The 25,057-nt window shown below is 42.0% G+C and overlaps 1 protein-coding gene across 3 annotated transcripts in view; it reads left to right on the forward strand.

The window, feature by feature from the left end:
• Positions 1–25,057, forward strand: part of TTC23L (tetratricopeptide repeat domain 23 like) — a 56,356-nt gene that overhangs the window by 16,634 nt on the left and 14,665 nt on the right. For all 3 annotated transcript variants that reach the window (XR_016035231.1, XR_016035232.1, XM_055422193.2), the window contains exons 5-10: positions 1,786–1,942; positions 3,276–3,401; positions 5,720–5,897; positions 8,260–8,368; positions 17,371–17,498; positions 24,775–24,924. Coding sequence is in view for 1 of the 3 variants with exons in the window: in XM_055422193.2 (XP_055278168.2) it covers positions 1,786–1,942; positions 3,276–3,401; positions 5,720–5,897; positions 8,260–8,368; positions 17,371–17,498; positions 24,775–24,924 (848 nt within the window). In the remaining 2 variants the exon portion in view is untranslated. The remainder of the gene's footprint in view (positions 1–1,785; positions 1,943–3,275; positions 3,402–5,719; positions 5,898–8,259; positions 8,369–17,370; positions 17,499–24,774; positions 24,925–25,057) is intronic.

A 25,057-nucleotide genomic window follows, 5' to 3' on the forward strand; every position in this document is an offset into this window, starting at 1 on the left:
GGCCCAGGACTCTGCACTGTAACAGGCGCTTTCACTGCAACTTGAGGACCCCTGTCATCTGCTAACTTGAGATGTAGCCCTTTCTTTGGTGACAGAGTCCGTTTTTCTCTTCCGTTGAGACCTACAGAAAGGGCATTTCTGAGTGTTCTAACAAAGATTTCTTGGCTTCTGGGTCACTTTTAGGTCTTTCGGGGAAACTGTGTTCTCATTGTTGCAATTCATTAAGAGAGACCTGCACATTTGGAACATATGAGGGCTTTAGGCTTCAAAAGCAAGTCCTTTTAATCATCTCTAATGCCACTGACTATACTGTGCTGTGAAAGCAGCTCCATAGGCCAGTGCTGTGTGCTGTGCTTAGTCACTCAGTCATGTCCGACTCTTTGCAACACCACGAACTGTAGCCCACCAGGCTCCTCTCTCCATGGAGATTCTCCAAGGAAGATTCTTCAAGTACTGGAGTGCGTTGCCATGTCCTCCTCCAGGGGAATCTTCCCGACCCAGGGATAGAACCCACGTTTCCTTCATTGCAGGCGATTCTTTACCATCTGAGTCACCAGGGAATCCTAAAAATGCTGGAGTGGGTAGCCTATCTCTTCTCCAGGGGATCTTCCCGACCCAGGAATCAAACTGGGGTCTCCTGCATTGCAGGCAGATTCTTTACCAGCTGAGCCATCAGGGAAGCCCCCCATGGGCCAGAGGGATAGCAAAATGGGGGCTGGGGTGGGAGGGGCAAGTCAAAAGCACAGTGGGCCTCCTTCTGTGGCAGAGTGAATATGTTTCCCAGACCTCAGGTCTGTGGGGAGGAGAGCTGTGCCAGCCATGGGTGGTCCTCAGGAGGGCAGAGGAGAAGCTGTCTGTGTTCTCTGCTGGCCTTTCTCTTTTCTCCAGGGTTCCCCTTACCCATCAGAGATCACTGGACATGAGCTGGTGTGGAAGATGAGGAAATAGTTCTGTAACCTGAACACTCCCAAGTCTCCCTCTGTTAACTGGACTAATTCCAGTTCAAATAAGTGGCTCAGGAACACCAGCCTTTAGTTAGAAAACAAGGGAAAACACGCCCCATGTTCTGTCTCGTGGGGCGTTGGCATCCCTTTTGTCTTCTTTCTCTAGAGAGGGGCCCCACTGCATTAGAAATTAGATCCTGTGTGTGTGTGTGTGATCAATTAGTATCAACAACTTCATCTTGGATTGAAAAAAAAAAAACCCAGATGGAAGTAATTGTATTCATAAGCCCCTGTCTTTATAGAATCCCTTTTCCAGCAAGCTCAAAGCATGCACTCTGTGGCATAACCCAGTTCGTTTCTGGACTGTCTCCATGTGTTTGGTAAAAGGGCAGCTGCTGTAATTTTGTTGTCATTTCACATTTGGGAGACGGAGAAGCTCCGTGGGTTGAAAAGGTCACATGGCATTAGCAAGAGATTGGGACCGGGATCCTCAGCTTCCTTTACTGTCTCCGTCACTCCATCAGTGATGTCCAAATAGAATCTATTGATGAATGCCAGGATGGCTGCATAAGAAACACTTGTGCAGTTAATTTCAAATATAGAGTCCTGGACCCGCTTCCTCTAGAGATCCCAACTCAACGGGTCTAGGGAGGGGGTGGCCAGGAACCTTATTCTTTACAAGCACTCCAGATGATTCTGATGCACTGCAGTTTGGGGAACCAGTACTAAAGACCATACTGACAACCACACTGCCCACCTTAGCCCCTCCCGGGAATGTCTTTGACTGAAACGTGCCTTCTTAATGTTTTCCTTCTTGCCCTCCACCCTCCAACTCCCCCAGGCCTTCCAGCTCAGGCCAAGAAACATGCCGAGTCCGCCAAGAACATCCTGCTGACCTGGAAGGGAACCACAACCTCAGACAAGGAGGAAAAGCAAATTCTGGAGACTCTGGTCATGCTCTACTACACTCTGGGGGTGGCCTGCCTCCTGCAGAACCAATATCCTTTCCTTCCCAGCAGGATCTGGGGATCAGGGCCAGGGGCCAGCCATGCCAGATGAGTCATCTCACACAGGGTCGGGGGTGGAACTGAGGCCTCGTAGCTCCATTCTGACATCTGGACCCTCCATGAGCCTCCACTCGGAAAGTCCGTCTAGAAAGTACAAATGCTCCTCCTGTGTCTATTCACGTGAGCTCTGAGTTGAGCCATGGGAGGGTTCTCACTGGGGACACACCTCCTGGGCACCTGAAAGTTTTGGGAGCCTGTCTTGTGTAATGTTAGCAGTAAGGAGGTGGGTGATAATGGCAGTGGCCATGTAGGAAGACGGAGGATGGATGGTAATTTGAAGCACTGTTTGTCAGAGTAGGCTACACATCCTCGTCCCTTAGGGAGCTTTAAGAATGATTGCTATTTGGGTCCCACCCCCGAGAGTTTGATTTAGTAGGCCCCAGGTGCATCTGTTCCTGAGATTTTTTAAAAGCCCCAGGTGACTTGTAACACACGGCCCAAAACCTCTGATTTAATGTACACTTGATGGTTTTAGTTTTTCTAAAATGCTGTTGAGAACACTGCCCATGAAGCCGAAGGCCAAGCAAAATAGACCAAAGAAATAGTTTTTGATATTTCAAGGGAGAACGGTTAAAAATGCCTCTCCTCCAAAAGCTTGTGATTTTGACAGCCTGCGGGTACTATCGCTGCTTGAAAACTAAGGGGTCTTTCATGTTCATGAATAATCATAAACCCTCTTTGAGCTCCTCTCTACACATCCCCCCTCTACATTTTTGGTCCTGATACTCAGCTTGCAAAATCTGATACGTTTCCTTCCTCTCTTATGCCGTTCGCCAGAGGGCTATTGAGAATTTGGGAAATGGAAGGATATTGGGAATTAAGGGGATTTTCTTTCCTGCTGTTTGCCTCTCGCCAAAAAGCTGCTCTGCTTGGACTTTCTAAATGACCCAGAAAGTCCCTTTCAGCAAAATTGGTTCCTCTCTTTTGCCATTCACAGAAACCAACTTGGGGAAAAAAATGAATAATTGTTGTCACGCGGTAGATGCCTCTAAGGAAATCCCGTGTAATTCACAGTTTCCGTTCACTCCCAGTGCTTGCCACCCATCCTAGCCCTGGACTCCCACACCACCACAAGACACCCAGGGCCCCGTTCCTTTTCTGAAGAATCCTCCCTTCTCGACAACACATACAGATGAAAAATAGCGGGAAGTGTGTGTTCCCAGATAGTGTTTCATTTTCCCAAGGGCCCCTTTTGTTTGCTCACCAACTCTGCCCTGGTCAGTGGGGGCGTTTGTGTACCTGGCACTTTCCTTGACTGTTTCACTGGCAGAGAGGCGTATTTCAACCTACGGAAGTCAGAGAGAAACATGAAGGAGCTGAGAGACTCATGTAAGGGAGGCACTTGTGGATTACAGGTCTCAGAAAAAGATCTAACAATCGCTTTAGGCAGGTGAGATCTGGGCTTAGAGAAGCTTAGATTTTTATGACTGTTTTTGTTCAGTCACTAAGCCTTGTCCGACTCTTTGCAACCCCATGGACTGCAACGCACCAGGCTCCTCTGTCCTTCACTATCACCTGGAGTTTGCTCAAATTCATGTCCATCAAATCAGGGATGCCATCCAACCGTCTCGTCTGCTGTCACCCCCCTCTCCTCCTGCCTTCAGTCTTTCCCAGCATCAAGGTCTTTTCCAGTGAGTCAAATCATCACATCAGGCAGCCAAAGTAATGGAGCTTTAGCTTCAGCATCAGTCCTGAAAATGAATATTCATTTTTATGACTAAGGCCCGGAATTACATGATTGTCCTGTACTCAGTATAAAAGGGGAGAAAAATATTTAGAGCAAAAGAACCAGAGACTCAAATAATAGTAAAAGAGGCTCGTGTTTACCAAATGCATACACCATGTTCTAAGTTTTCTGTGCTCTTTCCCATTTAATCCTTATAGCCACCCCTGAGATAGCTGGTGCAATTACTTCTCATTAGAAAGAGGGCAAAGAGACTGAGCTGAGGATAAAGAAACCAAGGAGATAAGCTTTAAGTACTGGATTGGAACTTGATCTGAACTTATAGACTCTCAGCCCTTCCTTGTGCTGCCTCTCCTACTTACTCTAAAATTACTTTATTTTTTTTCTGAATTGCTACCTACTTTTGTCATTAAGTGGTCTTCCCTCAATTTTCAGTTGGTAAAGAATCCATCTGCAATGCAGGAGACCCCAGTTCGATTCCTGGGTTGGGAAGATACCCTGGTGAAGGGATAGGCTACCCACTCCAGCATTTTTGGGCTTCCCTTGTGGCTCAGCTGGTAAAGAATCTGCCTGCAATGAAGGAGACCTGGGTTCAATCCCTGGGTTGGGAAGATCCCCTGGAGAAGAGAAAGGCTACCCACTCCAGTATTCTGGCCTGGAGAATTCCATGGACTGTATAGTTCATGGGATCACAAAGAGTCGGACATGACTGAGCGACTTTCACTTTGTCATTAAATATGACAACTTAAATGATGGAGAAGAAACACTTAATGAGAACAATAATTGGAGGTCCTTGAGTTATTCACAGCACATGCATTTTTAAGGAAAGCTGTATTCCATATGGACACGAAGTTCATGGAGTTTGTTCAAGCCAGAATGAGACTTAACTGTTTTACAGTTAGGGATCCTCTGAGAATCAGAATATTTAGATATGAGAATGGGCCCATCAGATTATCAGAGGAAAAAAAAAATAATAAAAGGTTTACTGTTCCCTAGATTTTTCAAATGTCTTCACATCCTTGAAAACAATCTGTTTCCAGAACTGTAAGCACTTGGTATGGTAGGGTAGATGATGGAAAGGTAAGTAAATGAAATGCGTGAGTCATACTTGCCTCCTCTAAACAGCTATGAATCTAGTAGTTAAATGGGAAGTGGTGGGGAGAAGTTGGAATGTCCAGAGTTAAATCAGAAACCGTTCTTAAGTCCACAGGCCCATAAGTTAGAGTCCAGTCTGTCTCCTGCTGTCACATGGGGCAGTGACTTAGATTTCTGTGCTTATGTGAAAGATAGCCGTGTTCCTCTTTCAGGGTAACTTTGAGTGTATATTTCATTCGTCCATTCCACACAGCTGAACTGTTCTGCACATGCCCTGTTCTAAGTGCTGGAATGTTTACAAAAGTATAACTACATTCTCGACACTGTTCTAAGTGCTTTACATGTATACACTTCAGGATCATATTTTAAGTACAGTTTTCTAACTGTTTTTTGAACTTAGCACATTTAAAATTTTTCATGTCCGAAGTATTTTATTGTGTGATGTGCCATGCTTTATTTAATCATCCCCCTTTTGGTGGGGAGATACTGACATTGTTTTCTCTATCCTGTCTTATTTTTAACTGAGGAAGAAGAAACTAAACTAGATCAAACAAAACAAAGGAAAACCCCTGCTTTAGCCTAAAAGAGAAGGAATCAGAGCTAATAAAATTTTATTTTAGAAAGAGTTTGTTATGGGGTAAATTATCCCATCTTATGAACTGCCAAACACCATTTTTTCCATATGCTTTTTTATAAAATTAGCCTAGCGTGATATATTAATGGGTTTGATGAAATGGTAGTCAGGGAAATCTGGTGGGTAAAATGCTGGTTAATAGGAGTGTGTTTACAGCAAGGCTGAACTTTGGGCCACCCGCACAGATGATCAGCCTGTGAAGGCCAAATTGTTCGGTTCTTAGAATCAGTTCCTTCTGTGTCTGCAGAGCAAGTCACCTCGCTCTGACTTTCCACCCTTGTCCCTTTTCTTCCAGAGCCTCCTTGGCCAACTGCAGGTTAAACCTTGCACTGGTATACTTTGAAAAGGCAGTTGACAACGTTATTGCCAATAAGGGTGACAATACGTCAGATCTGGTCAGTCTTTACCAGGAAATTGCTCAGATTGAGCAGCTGAGGAGGAACCACGAGCAAGCCATCCAGTACTTGCACCAGGTAGGTGGGTTGGCTGAAGTCCATGCCAGGAGGCCTTGTTTGGCCGCAGGCATGGCTCCCAGAAGGGAAGAACAGGGGATAGGATCGATTTTCCTCCAGATCCACACAAGAGACCTTCCTGAAACTCTGGACAGGGAACACAGGCTCATGGTGAGCCTTTCTGCCCATCAGGTGTGACCTGATTTAACAGCATTTCCCCTCCTGGCTTCCCTCCCCTCTGTCTGTGCCAGGAAGAGGGAGCTGAGGGAAAAAGCCAGAGGGGCAACTGAGTTCACGTCTTTAACAAATGCAAAGGGCTTCTAAAATGAAAATTTGTAATATTTTGGTGCAATGCTCTCATTTGTCCTATAAACTAGTCTAGCTGGTTGAATTTCCAAATCTAAGGTTAAACCACTAAGATGGTGTTTTGCTTGGAGGTAACTAATTTGGCAGATGCTGAGAGGAAAATGAAACAAGATGTACAACGGAATGTTGAGTCTACCATAATTGAAACAGTGTAGGGCACTTTATGTATCAGGTACTTAAAACTTTCCTCAAAACTGCTGGTTAAATTCACCTTTTTTCTCTTCAACGGAGACCCGTGCCCATGGCTTGAGGTATCTCATGACTGAGATCAGATCATAGTACTGGATTTCCTATTTTGCAAAAAAAGAAGTGCACTGCCCTCGAACAGTACACATGACAGCAGTCTGCTACTGAAGAAAAGGCATTGCCTACAATCCAGAAATCCCAGGTTATTGACATCACAATGGAGAGATGTTTGGGAATGCTTCCAGGAAGGCAGGGAGTCCACTACTTCCGGGGAAAGCCCGGCCGGCTGGTGTGTCCAAGACTCCCTTAAAGCAGCAGTCCAGTTTAGAATGAATAAAACAGTACATAATCAGGGTTTACCAACCACAGGAAAAATAATCGTTCAGATGTATGGAACGCTTTCACCATGTGCAACTGAGGCTGTATCAGTTCATTTATTTCATGAAATAAGCACCATTATTCATTTTTTATCTTAAGCATGAGGAAACTGAAGCACAAAGATCTATAGCTAATTCACTGGAAATTGTGTAGCTAACAGGTTGGCAGGGGTGGGTGGGCATGGATCTGAACTCAGAAGATTTGAACCCCACAGCCTCTACTCATAACAACTCTGCACTGGGTCTTAGCTCTAAAGTGTTTTCTTAAGTGTTGGCTGGAGCGCCTTGAAATACCTCACGGTGTTTGGCCTATGAAGTATGAAATACAGGTGGCTCTTTTCTTGCTGGTGGGTAGTGAACTGGATGCTTTCTGTCTTCTTTCTTTTTCCAAAGTGTTATTCCTTCCATTTTAGTTCAGATAATAAAAGCTATATTTCTCTAATGCTTAATTACAATGTTTAGTGATACCTAAACACTATATCTGATGCTGGGAAGGATTGGGGGCGGGAGGAGAAGGGGATGACAGAGAATGAGATGGCTGGATGGCCTCACCGACTCGATGGACATGAGTTTAAGTGAACTGCGGGAGTTGGTGATGGACAGGGAGGCCTGGCGTGCTGTGATTCATGGGGTCACAAAGAGTCGGTCACGACTGAGCGACTGAACTGAACTGAACTGAAACACTACATATTCATTTAATCTTTACAGCTGTTTGTGACAAATGCAATTTTTGTCACCCCTGTTTTATATTCAAAGAAATTATAGTGACTTGCCTTATGTTATAGTAAATGGCTGAGCTAAGATGGGAAGCCAGGCAGTTGGGCTCTAGGATTCACGCTTTACTAGACTTTTTTTTTTTTTTGATACTGAACCTTTGAGAGGTTGAGCTAAAGCTGTAATATTGCTTTTGTGATGAAACATAATAAAAAGTAATAATTTATTGAGAACCTGCCATGTGAAGGGTGCTATGCCCAGTGCTTTGCACGCATCATCTCATTTGACCTTTCCCAGTCCCTAATCAGGGCTTCCCTTGTGACTCAGCTGGTAAAGAATCCGCCTGCAATGCCGGAGACCTGGGTTCAATCCTGGGTTAGGAAGATCCCCTGGAAAAGGGAAAGGGGAAATACTCCAGTATTCTGGCCTGGAGAATTCCATGGACTGTTAGTCCATGGGGTCACAAAGAGTCAGACACAGCTGAGCGACTTTCACTTTCAAACCCTAATCAATGCAAAGTATATATTCTTTCTACATATGAAAGTAAAATTACTTGCTCAAGAATCACAGAGAGGAAGTAGCAGATCTGGGACTCAAACTCCTCTCTCAGGTAGGTAACTCCATGATTAAATAAACATCAGCTGTCAATCAACTAGCACTTCTGTGGGAGCTACTATAAAATCCATAGTGAAACACTGCCATTTGGGTACTTACCCTTCTCACGATTTTCTGTATTCCAGGCCCATTCTATCTGTGTCTCTTTGTACACGGAAGTCAGCCCCCAAGCTGCAGAGGCGAGCGTGTTACTAGCCAAGGCTTATGCCATGTCTGGAGAGGTCCAACACAAGGGTAGGTAGAAGAGGTGATTCTGCAGATATTATCATTTCCCACTCATAGGAGGGACGCACACTGCCAAACGGAATAAGTATATCTATCAATATGGACAGATGGTAAATAGCTTTTCATGTCTGTGATAGAAAGATAAGACTAGATACAATTTTGTAGAGTCATTTACACATGGATTTAGACACAATAATATCTCCCCAAATTAGCTGGAACATCAAAACCAGTAAGATCATCTGATTTCTATTTCCTTTATTCCCTTAGAATCTCACCAAAATTTACCTGCATAAAAAGTAGAGAATCTTACACGCAGTGAACATGGCCTGAGATCTGTCAGTTAATTAGGAAATCCAGTGATAAAAGAGAAACATTGGCTCCTCTCCTCATCCTCCTGTACTCTCAACCTCCTTGACTCTCTCTGCCTTATGAGAACGAATGTTTGTAGCGGCTAGAATTTTCTCAACTTCTATTCGGAAGTGAGGTACTGGGGGTTCTAGAGGAAAGCTGAGTCATGAACCCATCCTTCAGCAGTAGTCCTTCTCAGGCAGTGACATCCTTTCCATGGTGGGTAGCTTTGAGAGAGACTTGGAGGAACTGGTAAGGAAGGACAGTCCCATGCTCACCTGGCTTTATCCAGTTAGTGGACACTAACGGATTCAGTGGTTCATCAGGAGGAATTTGAGATTTATAAAAAATGTAAATATTTTTTTAAATGCTGTGCTTTTAAAAATAATCTTTTTTTTAAAAAAAATAGTATTTTCTGTGCTTATAAAAATAATCCATTTTGGTGGACATTATTTGACAGTTACATATGTGAGAGAGAAAGGGAGTGTGTGTGTGTGTGCGCACGCACACGCTCATGTGTGTGATGAGGGGGGATGATATTATTTTCTATTCTTGTATTTCCCTGTGTTATTAAATGAACTTTTTTTTTTTTAGTTTTCAGAAGTTATTTGGATTTTTTTTTTTGCCTTCTCATCAGATAACTTTTTTATTTATTTATTTATTTTATTGGAGGCTAATACATTGGTTTCTTTAGCATGACTGTTCATTGAGGATTCTTATTCTGTGTTTTCTAGCTAATTACCTTGCTCCTTTTAAAAAATGTCCTTGTGTTTGTATACTCACAGTATTTGTGCTCCATGTATATATTTGATTTTTTAAAAACAGTCTTCATGGTTATTAAGAAGTTTAATCTGTTTGTGAATATGTAAGTTTTGTTTTTAATGAGAAAAATCTATGATTATAGAGTTGGGAGATTCCAAGACTGTCGTCTTCTTTCCTTAGCATACTAATTTTTAACTAAAGAAAATCTTCAACTCCTAGCATCCTCTAAATTCCAGATGGATTAATATATTTTACATCAGAACTGAAAAATATAAATTAGCCAGAAGAAAGTTCAGTACTAGAATAAAATATACTAAAATTAAAAATTGGAGAAAAGAATTCTCTGAGCATACAAAGATATACCAGAAAAGAATAGACTGATAAGTTTAATTTTAAAAAGATCTAAGAATTGGGCCTATCATGAAAAACCGTAAATAAAGTAAAAAACTCAACCAAGATGAATAGATATCCAAATAGGCCCTAGTTATGTTTTTTAAAGAGTTTGTAGTTAACTTTCTAAGAAAGAAAGCTCCAAGCGCAGATGATTTCACTAGGTAATTCTGCTTAACATCTGAAGAAGAAATAGCACCCATCCTATATAATCTTCTCCAGAAAGCTAAGGAAGAAGGAATACTGCCCAACTCATTTTGTGAGGCCAGTGTCTCCCTGATACCAAAATCAGACAAAGACATTAGAAGAAAAAACAAAACCAAAATAACTAGACCAATACTTTTCATGCACATAGATGTAAAAAAAAAAAAACTCAACAAAATGTATCAGTTCAGTTCAGTCGCTCAGTCGTGTCCGACTCTTAGCAACCCCATGAATCACAGCACGCCAGGCCTCCCTGTCCATCACCAACTCCTGGAGTTCACTCAAACTCATGTCCATTGAGTCGGTGATGCCATCCAGCCATCTCATTCTCTGTCGTCCCCTTCTCCTCCTGCCCCCAATCCCTCCCAGCATCAGAGTCTTTTCCAGTGAGTCAACTCTTCGCATGAGGTGGCCAAAGTATTGGAGCTTCAGCTTTAGCATCAGTCCTTCCAATGAACACCCAGGACTGATCTCCTTTAGAACGGACTGGTTGGATCTCCTTGCAGTCCAAGGGACTCTCAAGAGTCTTCTCCAGCACGACACTTCAAAAGCATCAATTCTTCAGCGCTTAGCTTTCTTCACAGTCCAACTCTCCCATCCATACATGACCACTGGAAAAACCATAGCCTTGACTAAACGGACCTTGGTTGGCAAAGTAATGTCTCTGCTTTTTTAATATGCTGTCTAGGTTGGTCATAACTTTCCTTCCAAGGAGTAAGCGTCTTTTAATTTCATGGCTGCAGTCAGCATCTGCAGTGATTTTGGAGCCCAAAAAATAAAGTCTGACACTGTTTGCACTGTTTCCCCATCTATTTCCCATGAAGTGATGGGACCAGATGCCATGATCTTAGTTTTCTGAATGTTGAGCTTTAAGCCAACTTTCTCACTCTCCTCTTTCACTTTCATCAAGAGACTCTTTAGTTCCTCTTCACTTTGTGCCATAAGGGTGGTGTCATCTGCATATCTGAGGTTATTGATATTTCTCCTGGCAATCTTGATTCCAGCTTGTGCTTCTTCCAGCCCAGTGTTCCTCATGATGTACTCTGCATATAAGTTAAATAAGTAAGGTGACAATATACAGCCTTGATGTACTCCTTTTCCTATTTGGAACCAGTCTATTGTTCTATGTACAGTTCTAACTGTTGCTTCCTGACCTACATATAGGTTTCTCAAGAGGCAGGTCAGGTGGTCTGGTATTCCCATCTGTATAGCAATATATAAAAAAGAATAATACACAATGATCAAGTGAGGTTTTTTTCCTTTGAGAATGTTAGGCTGGTTCAGTATTCAAACCTGAATCAATGTATTCTACCACATCAACTAAATCCTAATAGAAATCAGTCCTGAATATTCATTGGAAGGACTGATGCTGCAGCTGAAACTCCAATACTTTGGGCACCTGATGTGGAGAATTGATTCATTGGGAAAGACCCTGATGCTGGGAAAGATTGAAGGCAGGAGCAGAAGGGGACAACAGAGGATAAGATGGTTGCATGGCATCACCAACTCAATTTTGAGCAAGCTCCGGGAGTTGGTGATGGACAGGGAAGGCTGGAGTGCTGCAGTTCATGGGGTCGGAAAGAGTAGGACACAACTGAACTGACTGACCGTATCAACAATCCAAAGACAAAAAGCACATAATCTTATCAACTGATGCTGAAAAAGCAAGTGACAACATTCAGTATCCTTTCATGATAGAAAGGGAACTTCCTCAGTCTGACAAAAGGCCTGTACTCAAGGCCTACGGCCAACATCAACGTTCCTTGGTAAGACTGTATGCTTTCGTCTGAGATCACGGACAAGGGCAAGATGTTCACTTACTACTCTTATTCAACCTAGTCCTGGAAGTGTCAGCCAGTGTAACAGGCAAGAAAAAGACACATGACTTAGAAGAAATAAGGTGGTCTCTATTCTTCAACAGCATGACTCACCAAGGCATTTACAGTTCCAAGGAACTTACAAATCTCCTAGAACTAACAAGTGAGTTTAAGCTTGGCATGGTCATAGGATATAAGATCAACACACATTTCTATATTAGCAGTGTACAACTGGAAACCAAAATTTTTAAAAATATCATTTACCTGATGCGAAGAGCTGACTCATTTGAAAAGACCCTGATGCTGGGAAAGATTGAGGGCAGGAGGAGAAGGGGACGACAGAGGATGAGATAGCTGGATAGCATCACTGACCTGACGGACATGGGTTTGGGTGAACTCCGGGAGTTGGTGATGGACAGGGAGACCTGGTGTGCTGCAGTTCATGGGGTCGCAAAGAGTTAGACACAACTAAGCGACTGAACTGAACTGAATGAGAACCCTACTTCCTGAATAAAACACTTAAGTATAAATCTAGCAAAATATACACAGGATTTGTGTGCTTCAAACTACAATATCCTGATCAAAGACTTCACAATAACCTAAATAAATGGAGACACATTGTGTTCTTGGATTGGAAGACTCATAGTAGTAAAAATGTCAAAGTGAAAGTCGCTCAGTCATGTCTGACTCTTTGCAACCCCATGGACTATACAGCCCATGGAATTCTCCAGGCCAGAATACTGGAGTGGGTGCCTTTCCCTTCTCCAGGGGATCTTCCCAACCCAGGGATCAAGCCCAGGTCTCCCTCATTGCAGGCGGATTCTTTACCAGTTGAGCTACAAGGGAAGCCCAAGAACACTGGAATGGGTAGCCTATCCCTTCTCTAGCAGATCTTCCCAACCTAGGAACTGAACCGGGGTCTCCTGTATTGCAGGCGAATTCTTTACTAACTGAGCAATCAGGGAAGCCTGTCAAGTCTTCCCAAATCAGTTTATGAATTTAAGTCAATTACAATCAAAATTCTAGTAGATTTTTTTTGGCTGGGCTCAACAGCTTGATCCCAACTGGGGATCAAACCTAGGCCCTCAGCAAAAGCACTGAACCCAAATGACCAGGTGGCGGACTCAACTTCCAGTTCAGTGGAATTATTGTATTTCCTAATGAATGCATTCATCCCTCTAGACCTAAGACCTTTAGGTCAGCAGAACATACAGTTATGGTAACAGGAAGCAAAAATTTTGTTAGTGGGTCATAGGGATAATGATCAGTGATGGTACTCACATTTCCATCCCTTGATTCCTAGACCTGTGAATCCTGACTATTGGAGAAACAGCACCATATACTGGATGCTGAGTCAAAGAATATACAGCCTTCTGGAGAAGCTTGACCCAGCCTTGCAAAGTATTGCCACCTAGTTGACACTGTAACAGAGTCTTCAAAAGACATTCCACTATTTTATCAAGCTAGCTGCTTTATCCTAAGGGCTTCCCTGATAGCTCAGTTGGTAAAGAATCCACCTGCAATGCAGGAGACACTGGTTAGATTCCTGGGTCGGGAAGATCTGCTGGAGAAGGGATAGGCTACCCACTCCAGTGTTCTTGGACTTCTCGTAGCTCAGCTGGTAAAGAATCCTCCAGCAATGTAGGAGACCTGGGTTCGATTTGTGGATTGAGAAGATCCTCTGGAGTTGGGAAAGGCTATCCACTCCAGGGTTCTGGCCCGGATGATTCCATGGACTGTATAATCCATGGGGTCACAAAGAATCAGATATGACTGAGCGATTTCACTAACTATCCTAAAGTGGCGATTTCCACAAACCTGGGTCCAGTGTCATACCTCCTTTGCTGTGAAGTAATGTCCTTGATATGAAGCAATATTGTGTGGAATATCATAATGGTGAATAAGGCATTCTCTAAGTCCCCAGATGGTAGTTTTGGCAGAAGCACTGCGTGCAGGAAGTGCACATCTGCATCCAGAGTAGGTATCTGTTCCAGTAAGGACAAAACACTGGCCCTTCCATGATGGGAGTGGCCCAAAGTAATGAACCTGCTACCAGGTAAATGACTGGTCACCTGGAAAGTGGTGCCATATTGGGAATTCAGCATTGGTTCCAGGTGGCGCAGTGGTAAAGAATCCACTTGCCAGTGCAGGAGACGCACGAGATGAGGCTTTGATCCCTGGGTCAGGAAGATCTCCTGGAGAAGGAAATGACAACCCACTCCAGTATTCTTGCCTGGAAAATTTCATGGACAGAGGAGCCTGGCAGGCTACAGTCCATGGAGTTGCAAAGAGTCAGACATGACTGACCATGTACGCACATCGTATCACTCTGTGCTGGCATACTGGGCACTCAGCAGTGGCCATGATCAAGTTGTCCTTGGGGAGTGGAGTCTGTTATTGGTACCAAAATCTATTAGGTTCTCCAGAGAAGCATAACCAGCAGTACATATAGACAGATATATAAGAGGAGCTTTATTATAGAAATTGTCTCATATGTAGTTACGGAGGATGAGAAGTACCACACTCTGCCATGTATAAACTGAAGAGCGGGGAAAGCTGATGGCATCATTTAGTCCTACTCTGAAGGCCTGAGAACTAGGGAAGCTAACGGTGTAAATTCCAGTATGAGGATAAAGGCCTGAGAACTGGGGGATGTGGGGACCTCTGATGTAAGTCTTGGAATCCAAAGGCTCAAAGGGCTGGAGTAGATGTATTTCACAGTTCAAGAAAAGAAAGCGAGAGTCACCCTTCGTTTGCTTGTTTTGATTCTATTCAGACCCTCAACAGATTTGATAATTCTTGTCTATGTTGATAAGTGAAAGTCACTCAGTCATGACTAACTCTTTGCGACCCCATGGACTATATAGTCCATGGAATTCTCCAGGCCGGAATACTGGAGTGGGTAGCCATTCCCTTCTCCAGGGGATCTTCCCAACCCATGGATCAAACCCAGGTCTCCCTCATTGCAGGTGAATTCTTTACTAGCTGAGCCACCAGGGAAGCCCAAGAACACTGGAGTGGGTAGCCTATCCCTTCTCCAGCGGGTCTTCCCAACCCAGGAGTCAAACTGGAGTCTCCTGCATTGCAGGAGGATACTTTACCAGCTGAGCTACCAGGAAAGCCCATGTTAATAAGGTAGCTCTTTACTCAGTATACTAATTTAGATGCTAGTATCTTCCAGAAATACCTTCACAGACACACCAGAAATAATTATTTACCAGCTTATCTGGGATCCCTTAGTCCAGTCAAGTTGACACATAAAATTAGCCATCATAAGTGCTTACTTGGGGACAAAATTATACTTGAAATCTCTATCTTCCACTTAATTTTTCTGTGAATGTAAAACTGCTCTAAAAGGTTTATTAATCAAAAATAAAAACCAAGCACACACAGATAACACCATAGCAAAGACATTAGCCTTCCAACACCATGGGGGAGAGAGATTGTATAGTTTACCTAATAAACAAAACCCCACAAAGATGTATCAGAATCTGTGATTACTCCTTTAATTTATCTAAAGTATAGAACTGTCAACAACAACAACAAAAAGAAGAATACAGAGAGGCAGAAACCCATGACTCAGAAAAAGAGCAGTCAATAGAAATTGACTCTTAAGTGGGCTAGATGTTGGATTTAGCAAAGATTTCAAAGCAGCTATTGTAAATATGTTGAAGGAATTAAAGGAAACAGTTCAAAGAATTAAAAGAAAATATTATGAAAATTACTTAGTAAATATGAAATCTTTGTATTTTTATAGAGAAATATAAACTTTTTTAAAAAAAACCAGCTAAAATGGAAATTCTGGAGTTTTAAGATATAATAACTTAATAAAAAATGTGTTAATGGTCTCGACATCAACTTTGAGATAGCAGAAAAGATAGAGATAGCTCAAAAGCAGGTCACTAGAGATGATGACAACCCACTCCAGTGTTCTTGCCTGGAGAATCCCAGGGAGGGGAAGCCTGGTGGCCTGCCGTCTATGGGGTCTCACAGAGTTGGACACGACTGAAGCAACTTAGCAGCAGCAGCAGAGATGATCCAATCAGAAGAATAGCAATAGGAGATACTGAAGAGAAGTGAGAGCATAAGAGATCTATGCAACAACAGCAGGGGTACACACACTCATGTAATGGGAGCTCCATAAGGAGAGGAGAAAGAATAAGGCAGAAAATCGTCTAAAGAAATCATGGCCCCGATGTTCCCGAGTTTGATAAAAATGTTATCCCACAGATCTGAAAGTCTCAGTGCCAAGTAAGGTAAGCACAAATAAAACCACAATTGCACATGTAGTCAAACTGTTGAATGACAGAAAACCTTAAAAGCAGCAATGGAAAAACAGCTATCTACAGGAGAACAGTAATATGATTAATGGTTGATTTTTCATCAGATAAATTAAGGCTAGAAGGCAGTGGAAAATAGTGCAGTAAAACTCAGCCCAGAATTGTACATCCCACAAAACTCTCCTTCAGAAATGAAGGTGAGATAAAGACATTTCTGGATAAACAAAATCAGGATTTATTGGTAGCAGCCTTGCCCTAAAAGCAACACTAAAGGAAACCCTCAGGCTGAAAGAAAATGACAGCAGATGGCAAGTCATCCACAGAAAGGAATGGAATTGGAACTGATAAGTATGGGGGTAAATACAGTAGACTGTATTCACATACACAAATATTCGTCAGCTTGTGAATGTGTAAACAAAATGTCATATATCCATATGATAGAAAAATACTCATTGAGAAAAAGGAGTGAAGTACTAATTCATGCAACAACATGGATGAACCTCAAAACAGCATGCTACATGAAAGAATCAGGCTGAAAAGTCTACATATTGTGTGATCACATCATTTTTCATGGTTACATAACTATTAGAGACTGTATTACTATATCGGGTGAATGTGTGTTACACGGCTTACGCCTTAATACAGTGGCTAAAAAATGTTAGTGCCTGTTCCCAGGTGATGTGTATGGAGATAATTTTCATTTTCCTTTTGCTTCTCTGCATTTTCTAGATTGATTACAAAAATATCTGTTATGTTTGGAATAAAAGACATCATTGGAAGTAAATTTTTAAATAATAACAACTGTAAATTTAAAATTCTTTTAAAATCAAAACTCACTCTCTCCACACACATACCCTCAACAGGAACCCCAATAACCAGCAATCTCTGTAAGACTTTAACTAAAAATATAGTCTTTCATTGCACATGAGAGTTTAATTTGTGGTTATTTTAGGTCTTAGGATAAGACTGTTCAGGCATAAGCTTTCTTTTCCTATAGAAAATCCATGCATTTCATCAAAAAAATAAAATTAGAACTTCATTTGATGCCATCAAACTATATCTCAGATTGTTTGAAGCTTTTATGAGTCCTGGAAAGAGGACAGCTATGGGCTTTAAGCATGAAAATGTTTAATTGATTGAGCCAAATTTGAAATTAGACAGTTGTAAAGGTTAGCATATTGCCTTAAATAATTGTTTCCCTTTTATGCAGATGCTGTTGGGATGTATTTTATGAAAAGCATCACTGCATATCAAACAACATTGGGCCCAGAGGATTATGAAACACTGACAACTGTTGAAGAATTTTGCAAATGGCTTGTTCAAAATGGGGAAAAGCGGGTAAATATTATCAACTCACAAATGTAATTGCTAGATTGTTTGTTTGATTGAGGCAGCCTTTTTCATTTCATAATTCAAAAAGTCTGATGCTGTAAAGAACAATATTGCATAGGACCGTGGAATGTTAGGGCCATGAATCAAGGCAAATTGGAAGTGGTCAAACAGAAGATGGCAAGAGTGAACATTGACATTTTAGGACTCAGTGAACTAAAATGGACTGGAACGGATGAATTTAATTCAGATGACCATTATATCTACTACTGTGGGCAAGAATCCATTTGGAAGAAATGGAGTAGCCTTCATAGTCAACAGAAGAGTCCAAAATGCAGTACTTGGGTGCAGTCTCAAAAATGACAATATGATCTCTGTCTCCAAGGCAAATCATTCAACATCACAGTAATCCAAGTCTATGCCCCAACCACTAATGCTGAAGAAGCTGAAGTTGAATGGTTCTATGAAGACCTACTGAGCTGAGCACGGAAGAATTGATGCTTTTGATCTGTCATGTTGGAGAAGACTCTTGAGAGTCCCTTGGACTGCAAGGAGATCCAACCAGTCCATTCTAAAGGAGATCAGCCCTGGGTGTTCATTGGAAGGACTGATGCTAAAGCTGAAACTGCAATACTTTGGCCACCTCATGCGAAGAGTTGACTCACTGGAAAAGACTCTGATGCTGGGAGGGATTGGGGGCAGAAGGAGAAGGGGATGACAGAGGATGAGATGGTTGGATGGCATCACTGACTTGATAGACATGAGTTTGGGTAAACTCCTGGAGTTGGTGATGGACAGGGAGGCTTGGCATGCTGTGGTCCGTGGGTAACAAAGAGTCAGACATGACTGAACAACTGAACTGAACTGAACTGAACTGATGAAGACCTACAAGACCTTCTAGAACTAACACCAAAAAAAGATGTCCTTTTCATCATAGGGGACTAGAATGCAAAAGTAGGAAGTCAAGAGATACCTGGAGTAATAGGCAAATTTGGCCTTGGAGTACAAAATGAAGCAGAGCAAAGGCTGACAGAGTTTTGCCAAGAGAACTCACTGATCATAGCAAACACCCTCTTCCAACAACACAAGAGAAGACTCTACACATGGACATCACCAGATGGTCAACACCAAAAACAGACTGATTATATTCTTTGCAGCCAAAGATGGAGAAGCTCTATACAGTCAGCAAAAACAAGACCAGGAGCTGACTGTGGCTCAGATCATGAATTCCTTATTGTTGTGGATCAAACTGTAGAAATTCTTCAAGAGATGAGAATATCTGACCACCTTACCTGCCTCCTGATAAAACTGTATGCAGGTCAAGAAGCAACCATTAGAACTAGACATGAAACAACAGACTTGTTCCAAATTGGGAAAGGAGTATGTCAAAGCTGTATATTGTCACCCTTCTTATTTAACTTATATACAGAGTACATCATGTGAAATGCTGGGCTGGATGAAACACAAGCTGGAATCAAGATTGCCGGGAGAAACATCAATAACCTCAGATATGCAGTTGACACTACCCTTATGGAAGAAAGCAAAGAGGAACTAAAGAGCCTCCTAATGAAAGTGAAAGAGGAGAGTGAAAAAGCTGGCTTAAAACTCAACATTCACAAAACTAAGATTATGGCACCCCATCCCATCATTTCATGGCAAATAGATGGGCAAACAATGGAAACAGTGACAGACTTTATTTTCTTGGGCTCCAAAATCACTGCAGATGGTGACTGCAGCCATGAATTTAAAAGACACTTGCTCCTTGGAAGGAAAGCTATGACCAACCTAGACAGCTTATTGAAAAGCAGAGACATTACTTTGCCAACAAAGGTCCGTCAGGTCAAAGTTATGGTTTTTCCAGTAATCATGTACGGATGTGAGAGTTGGACCATAAGGAAAGCTGAGTGCTGAAGAGTTGATGCTTTTGAACTGTGGTGTTGGAGAAGACTCTTGAGAGTCCCTTGGACTGCACGGAGATCAAACCAGTCAGTCCTAAAGGAAATCAGAAAACTATAAAACACTACTGAAAGCAATCAAAGAGGACACTAATAGATGGAGAAATATACCATGCTCATGGATTGGAAGAATAAGTATTGTAAAAATGAGTATACTACCCAAAGTAATTTATACATTCAATGCAATCCCTATCAAGCTACCAACGATATTTTTCACAGAACTAGAACAAATAATCTCACAATTTGTATGGAAATACAAAAAACCTCGAATAGCCAAAGCAATCTTGAGGAAGAAAAATGGAACTGGGGGAATTAACCTGCCGGACTTCAGGCTCTACTACAAAGCCACAGTCATCAAGACAGTATGGTACTGGCATAAAGACAGAAATATAGATCAGTGGAACAAAATAGAAAGCCTAGAGATAAATCCACGCACCTATGGACACCTCATCTTTGACAAAGGAGGCAAGAATATAAAATGGAGAAAAGACAGTCTCTTTAACAAGTGGTGCTGGGAAAACTGGTCAGCCACTTGTAAAAGAATGAAACTAGAACACTTCCTAACACCATACACAAAAATAAACTCAAAATGGATTAGAGAGCTAAATGTAAGACCAGAAACTATAAAACTCCTAGAGGAGAATGTAGGCGAAACACTCTCCGACATAAATCACAGCAGGATCCTCCATGACCCACCTCCCAGAATATTGGAAATAAAAGCAAAAATAAACAATGGGACCTAATTAAAATCAAAAGCTTCTGCACAGCAAAGGAAACTATAAGCAAGGTGAAAAGACAGCCTTCAGAATGGGAGAAAATAATAGCAAATGAAGCAACTGATAAAGGATTAATCTCCAAAATATACAAGCAGCTCCTGCAGCTCAATTCCAGAAAAATAAATGACCCAATCAAAAAATGGGCCAAAGAACTAAACAGACATTTCTCCAAAGAAGACATACAGATGGCTAACAAACACATGAAAAAATGCTCAACATCCCTCATAATCAGAGAGATGCAAATCAAAACCACAATGAGATACCATTTCACACCTGTCAGAATGGCTGCTATCCAAAAGTCTACATGCAATAAATGCTGGAGAGGATGTGGAGAGAAAGGAACCCCCTTACACTGTTGGTGGGAATGCAAACTAGTACAGCCACTATGGAGAACAGTGTGGAGATTCCTCAAAAAACTGGAAATAGAACTGCCATATGATCCAGCAATCGCACTCCTGGGCATACACACCGAGGAAACCAGAATTGAAAGAGACACATGTACTCCAATGTTCATTGCAGCACTGTTTATAATAGCCAGGACATGGAAGCAACCTAGATGTCCATCTGCAGACGAATGGATAAGAAAGCTTTGGTACGTATACACAATGGAGTATTACTCAGCCATTAAAAAGAATACATTTGAATCAGTTCTAATGAGGTGGATGAAACTGGAGCCTATTATACAGAGTGAAGTAAGCCAGAAAGAAAAACACCAATACAGCATACTAACGCATATATATGGAATTTAGAAAGATGCAAATGATAACCCTGTATACGAGACAGCAAAAGAGACACAGATGTATAGATCAGTCTTTGGGACTCTGTGGGAGAGGGTGAGGGTGGGATGATTTGGGAGAATGGCATTGAAACACGTATGTTGTCATATGTGAAATGAATCACTAGTTCAGGGTCAATGCATGTTATAGGCTGCTCGGGGCTGGCATGTGGGGATGACCCAGAGGGAGGATAAAGGGAGGAGGGAGGTGGGAGGGGGGTTCAGGAGGGGGAACTTATGTAAACCCGGGGCGAATTCATGTCAATGTATGGCAAAACCAACCAATATAATATTGTAAAATAATATGCCTCCAATAAAAAAATAAATTAATTACAAAAAAAAAAATAAAGGAAATCAGTCCTGAATATTCACTGGAAGGACTGATGCTGAAGCTCCATTACTTTGGCTGCCTGATGTGAAGAACTGACATTAGAAAAGACCTTGATGCTGGAAAGCTTGAAGGCAGTAGGAGGAGGTGATAACAGAGGACAAGATGGTTGCATAGCATCACCGACTTAATGGACATGAGTTTGAGCAAGCTCCAGGAGATGGTGAAGGACAAGGAAGCCTGGCATGCTGCAGTTCATGCGGTCTCAAAGAGTTAGACGTGACAGAGGGACTGAGCAACAACATTCAGAAACGGAAGCTCAGAGGAGGCTCGGGTAATGCCAGGAATAAAAATAGGGCTGGTTCATGTTGCAATATTAGTTTTTTTTAAAAGGAGTATTTTTCCTGTATCTTGAAATATGAGCCCCTTCAAATCCAGGACACATATAATCTCTAGTCCTGTAAATTTCATATTTTAAGTCAAAATGGGCTTTCATCTTTAGATATAGCTAAGTTTTTTTTTTTTTTTACTCTTGATATATTATTTCCATTTCAGTTTCTGGTCTTCAGCTCTTTATTGACCAAACTTTTGTTTTCACATTAAAAAAGAGTTATAGCCATCAAAAGAAGCTTTTGATCACTGACTTTTTTTTCTTAGAAGTCCCATGAGTCTAAACTCTTACTCAAAAGTGTTGGACCTGAACTTTATGTACTGATTTTAGCATGAAGGCAGTGAAGACCTTTCTTTGTCATGAGATACCACGTGACTTTGATCTGACGAAGTCAACTCTTCATTCTTCCTCAGGCATGTGAAGAAACAGTATAGATCTAACATAATCTTGTTGGCCATGTGACAACCAGTTTAAGAGGAGGGTTCTATGCACATAATAGGAAAGTTTTTGTTTTTTTTTCGAGGAATGAAGAAAAAGCTTTTTTAATTTATAAATGATGACATTTTCTTTAGTTCTATTAATTGCCACTCGTAGAGGCAAAAAACATGGTGATGATTTGCAATGTTTTTTTTATTATTTTTACAATGCCCTTGGCATTTTCTGTTGGTTCAGAAGATTAATATGAGCTAGCAAAGCCACAGATGTATCTAATATTTTAATTTAGCTTCCATGGTGTGAAGGCACTTGGTCAGAATCTCATAGCTTATTCTTGTTAGGTTCTGACACAGTGAACATCATGACTTTGTGATAAGACACCAATATCATTGCCTAACAGCCCTCTGCTTCTAACCACATGTACCAATCTCCTAGAGAGAGGTACAAAAGCATTTAAGTGCCAGGTGGCTCTGAATCTAAACCACAGGCAGGACTGTGGACAGATCACCTTTACTACTAGGAAACTAGCTCCATGAGGGCAAGGGTTTTTGTTTTGTTCCCTGCTGTGTCCTCAGTGCCTGAAATAGTAACTGGTACATAGTAGGTGCTCAGTAACTGGAATTACTTTGCTGAATTTCATAACACACCTACTGTGGGATGTGCGTATGTGCCAAGTCGCTTCAGTCCGACTTTGGTGTCCGACTCTTTGCAACCCTATGGACTATAGCCCACCAGGCTCCTCTGTCCACGGGATTCTCCAGGCAAGAATACTAGAGTGGGTTGCCATGCCTTCCTCCAGGGGATCTTCCCGACCCAGGGACTGAACCCGAGTCTCCTACATCTCCTGCATTGGCAGGTGGGTTCTTTATCGCTAGTGCCACCTGAAACCGAAGCCCCAAAGAAACTGATCTCAGGGAGACAGCAGTGAGCAGTCCTGAAGAGAGATCTTTGTTCCCTGCCTAGGAATTGAACATGGGTAGCCTGGATGAATGGAGAAGGCAATGGCACCCCACTCCAGTACTCTTGCCTAGAAAATCGCATGGACAGAGGAGCCTGGTGGGCTGCAGTCCATGGGGTTGCTACTAGTCGGACACGACTGAGCGACTTCACTTTCACTTTTCACTTTCACACATTGGAGAAGGAAATGGCAACCCACTCCAGTGTTCTTGCCTGGAGAATCCCAGGGACAGCAGAGCCTGGTCGGCTGCCGTCTATGGGGTCGCACAGTCGGACACGTCTGAAGCGACTTAGCAGCAGCAGCAGCAGCAGCCTGGATGAAAACCAGGAATTCTAGCTACTAGACCATCGGGGATAATTCCATTTTAAAAGGAGCTTTTTCTCCCACTCTTCAAGCCTGAGATGAAACCCTTAGCTTGTTCTAGAGGACCATAACAGAAACTCAGAAGATTTAGGAATTATGTTCCTTTGAAGTTGACTCACTGGAAAAGACTCTGATGCTAGGAAAGGTTGGGGGCGGGAGGAGAAGGGGACGATAGAGAATGAGATGGCTGGATGGCATCACCGACTCTGTGGACATGAGTTTGAGTGAACTCCGGGAGTTGGTGATGGACAGGGAGGCCTGGTGTGCTGTGATTCATGGGGTCACGGAGAGTCGGACACGACTGAGCAACTGAACTGAACTGAAGAATAACATTTTTTTTTTTTTCAAATAGAGGTTTAAACTGCCACTGATAAAAAATAAACAGGATCCACTAGCCAGAACTGCCATCTTCCAGGCTGAGAGTATCATCTCAGGCTTGAAAACAGGAGAAAAAACTCCTTTCAAAATGGAATTGTTGACACCATCTTAGTATATTGAGTACAATTTATTTTCAACAAAAATATATGTGTGTATATTTATATATGTATTGATTATATAAAATATTGTCTATTACACACGCATATATAATTTTTTAAAAGAGTGCAATAAAGCAAACATTGCAAAATGATAGCCAGTTGGTGAATCTGGGTGAAAATATTTTGTATATTTATTCTACGTTTCTTTCAGGTTTTCTGAAGGTTTGAAAACTTTTTTTAAAAGTCATTAAAAAAAAAAAGAGCAAGGGCTTGGGACTTCCTGGTGGTCCAGTGGTTAAGACTTCTCCTTCTATTGCAGGGGGTGCCTGGTCGATCCCTCATGCCTTGTGGCCAAGAAACCAACACTTAAAAACAGAAACAATATTGTAACAAATTCAATAAAGACTTTAAAATTGTCCCCATTGAAAAAAATCTTAAAAAAAAAAAGCAAAAGCTATGGAAATCAGACTGGCTGGTTTGAATCTTGACACTGCTAACTGTAGGCTGTGTGAGCCAAGGCCCTTTGCCTTTACTAGTTTCCATTCCTTCATCTAGAAAAGAGTGTAATAACATTTCTCTGTTGTAGGGTAGTCATAAAGATGAAATAACATTGTCCATGTGAATTAACTACTATAATTAAGTATAAGCTTGGAACTTCAACTCTTCATGGAAACATTACCTAGATGACATATCACAACCGACTGACTGATCCTGGTGGGTTATGCCATGGTGGGGTAGGATGCCTTCCATAGAGAAGAATACAACCAGCATGCGCCTTCAGAATTGCCAGGCGAATTAAAAGTATGTATGCATTTTTTTATCCCCTAGGAGGCTTATAGACTGCTAAAGGCTTCACTGAGATCTCAGGTCATCAGCTATGGTGACTGTAGTGAAAAAGTGGCTGAAACATTTTATAACATGGGCAAGATCTGCTTTGCCAAAGGAGAGCTCAGAAAGGCACTTCAGCTGCTAAGGAAGGTAAACTGGCTAGTTTTGTTACATTTGCCCCATGTGAGGGGAATGTGTGTGTGTGTGTGTGTGTGTGTGTGTGTGTAAGCACAATGTGAGGGGAAGTGTGTGTGTGTGTGTGTGTAAGCACAATGTGAGGGGA

This window comes from Moschus berezovskii, chromosome 18, assembly GCF_049115385.1.
Source record: "Moschus berezovskii isolate FMDL1 chromosome 18, NW_MosBer_1.0, whole genome shotgun sequence".
NCBI classification, from domain to species: domain Eukaryota; kingdom Metazoa; phylum Chordata; class Mammalia; order Artiodactyla; family Moschidae; genus Moschus; species Moschus berezovskii.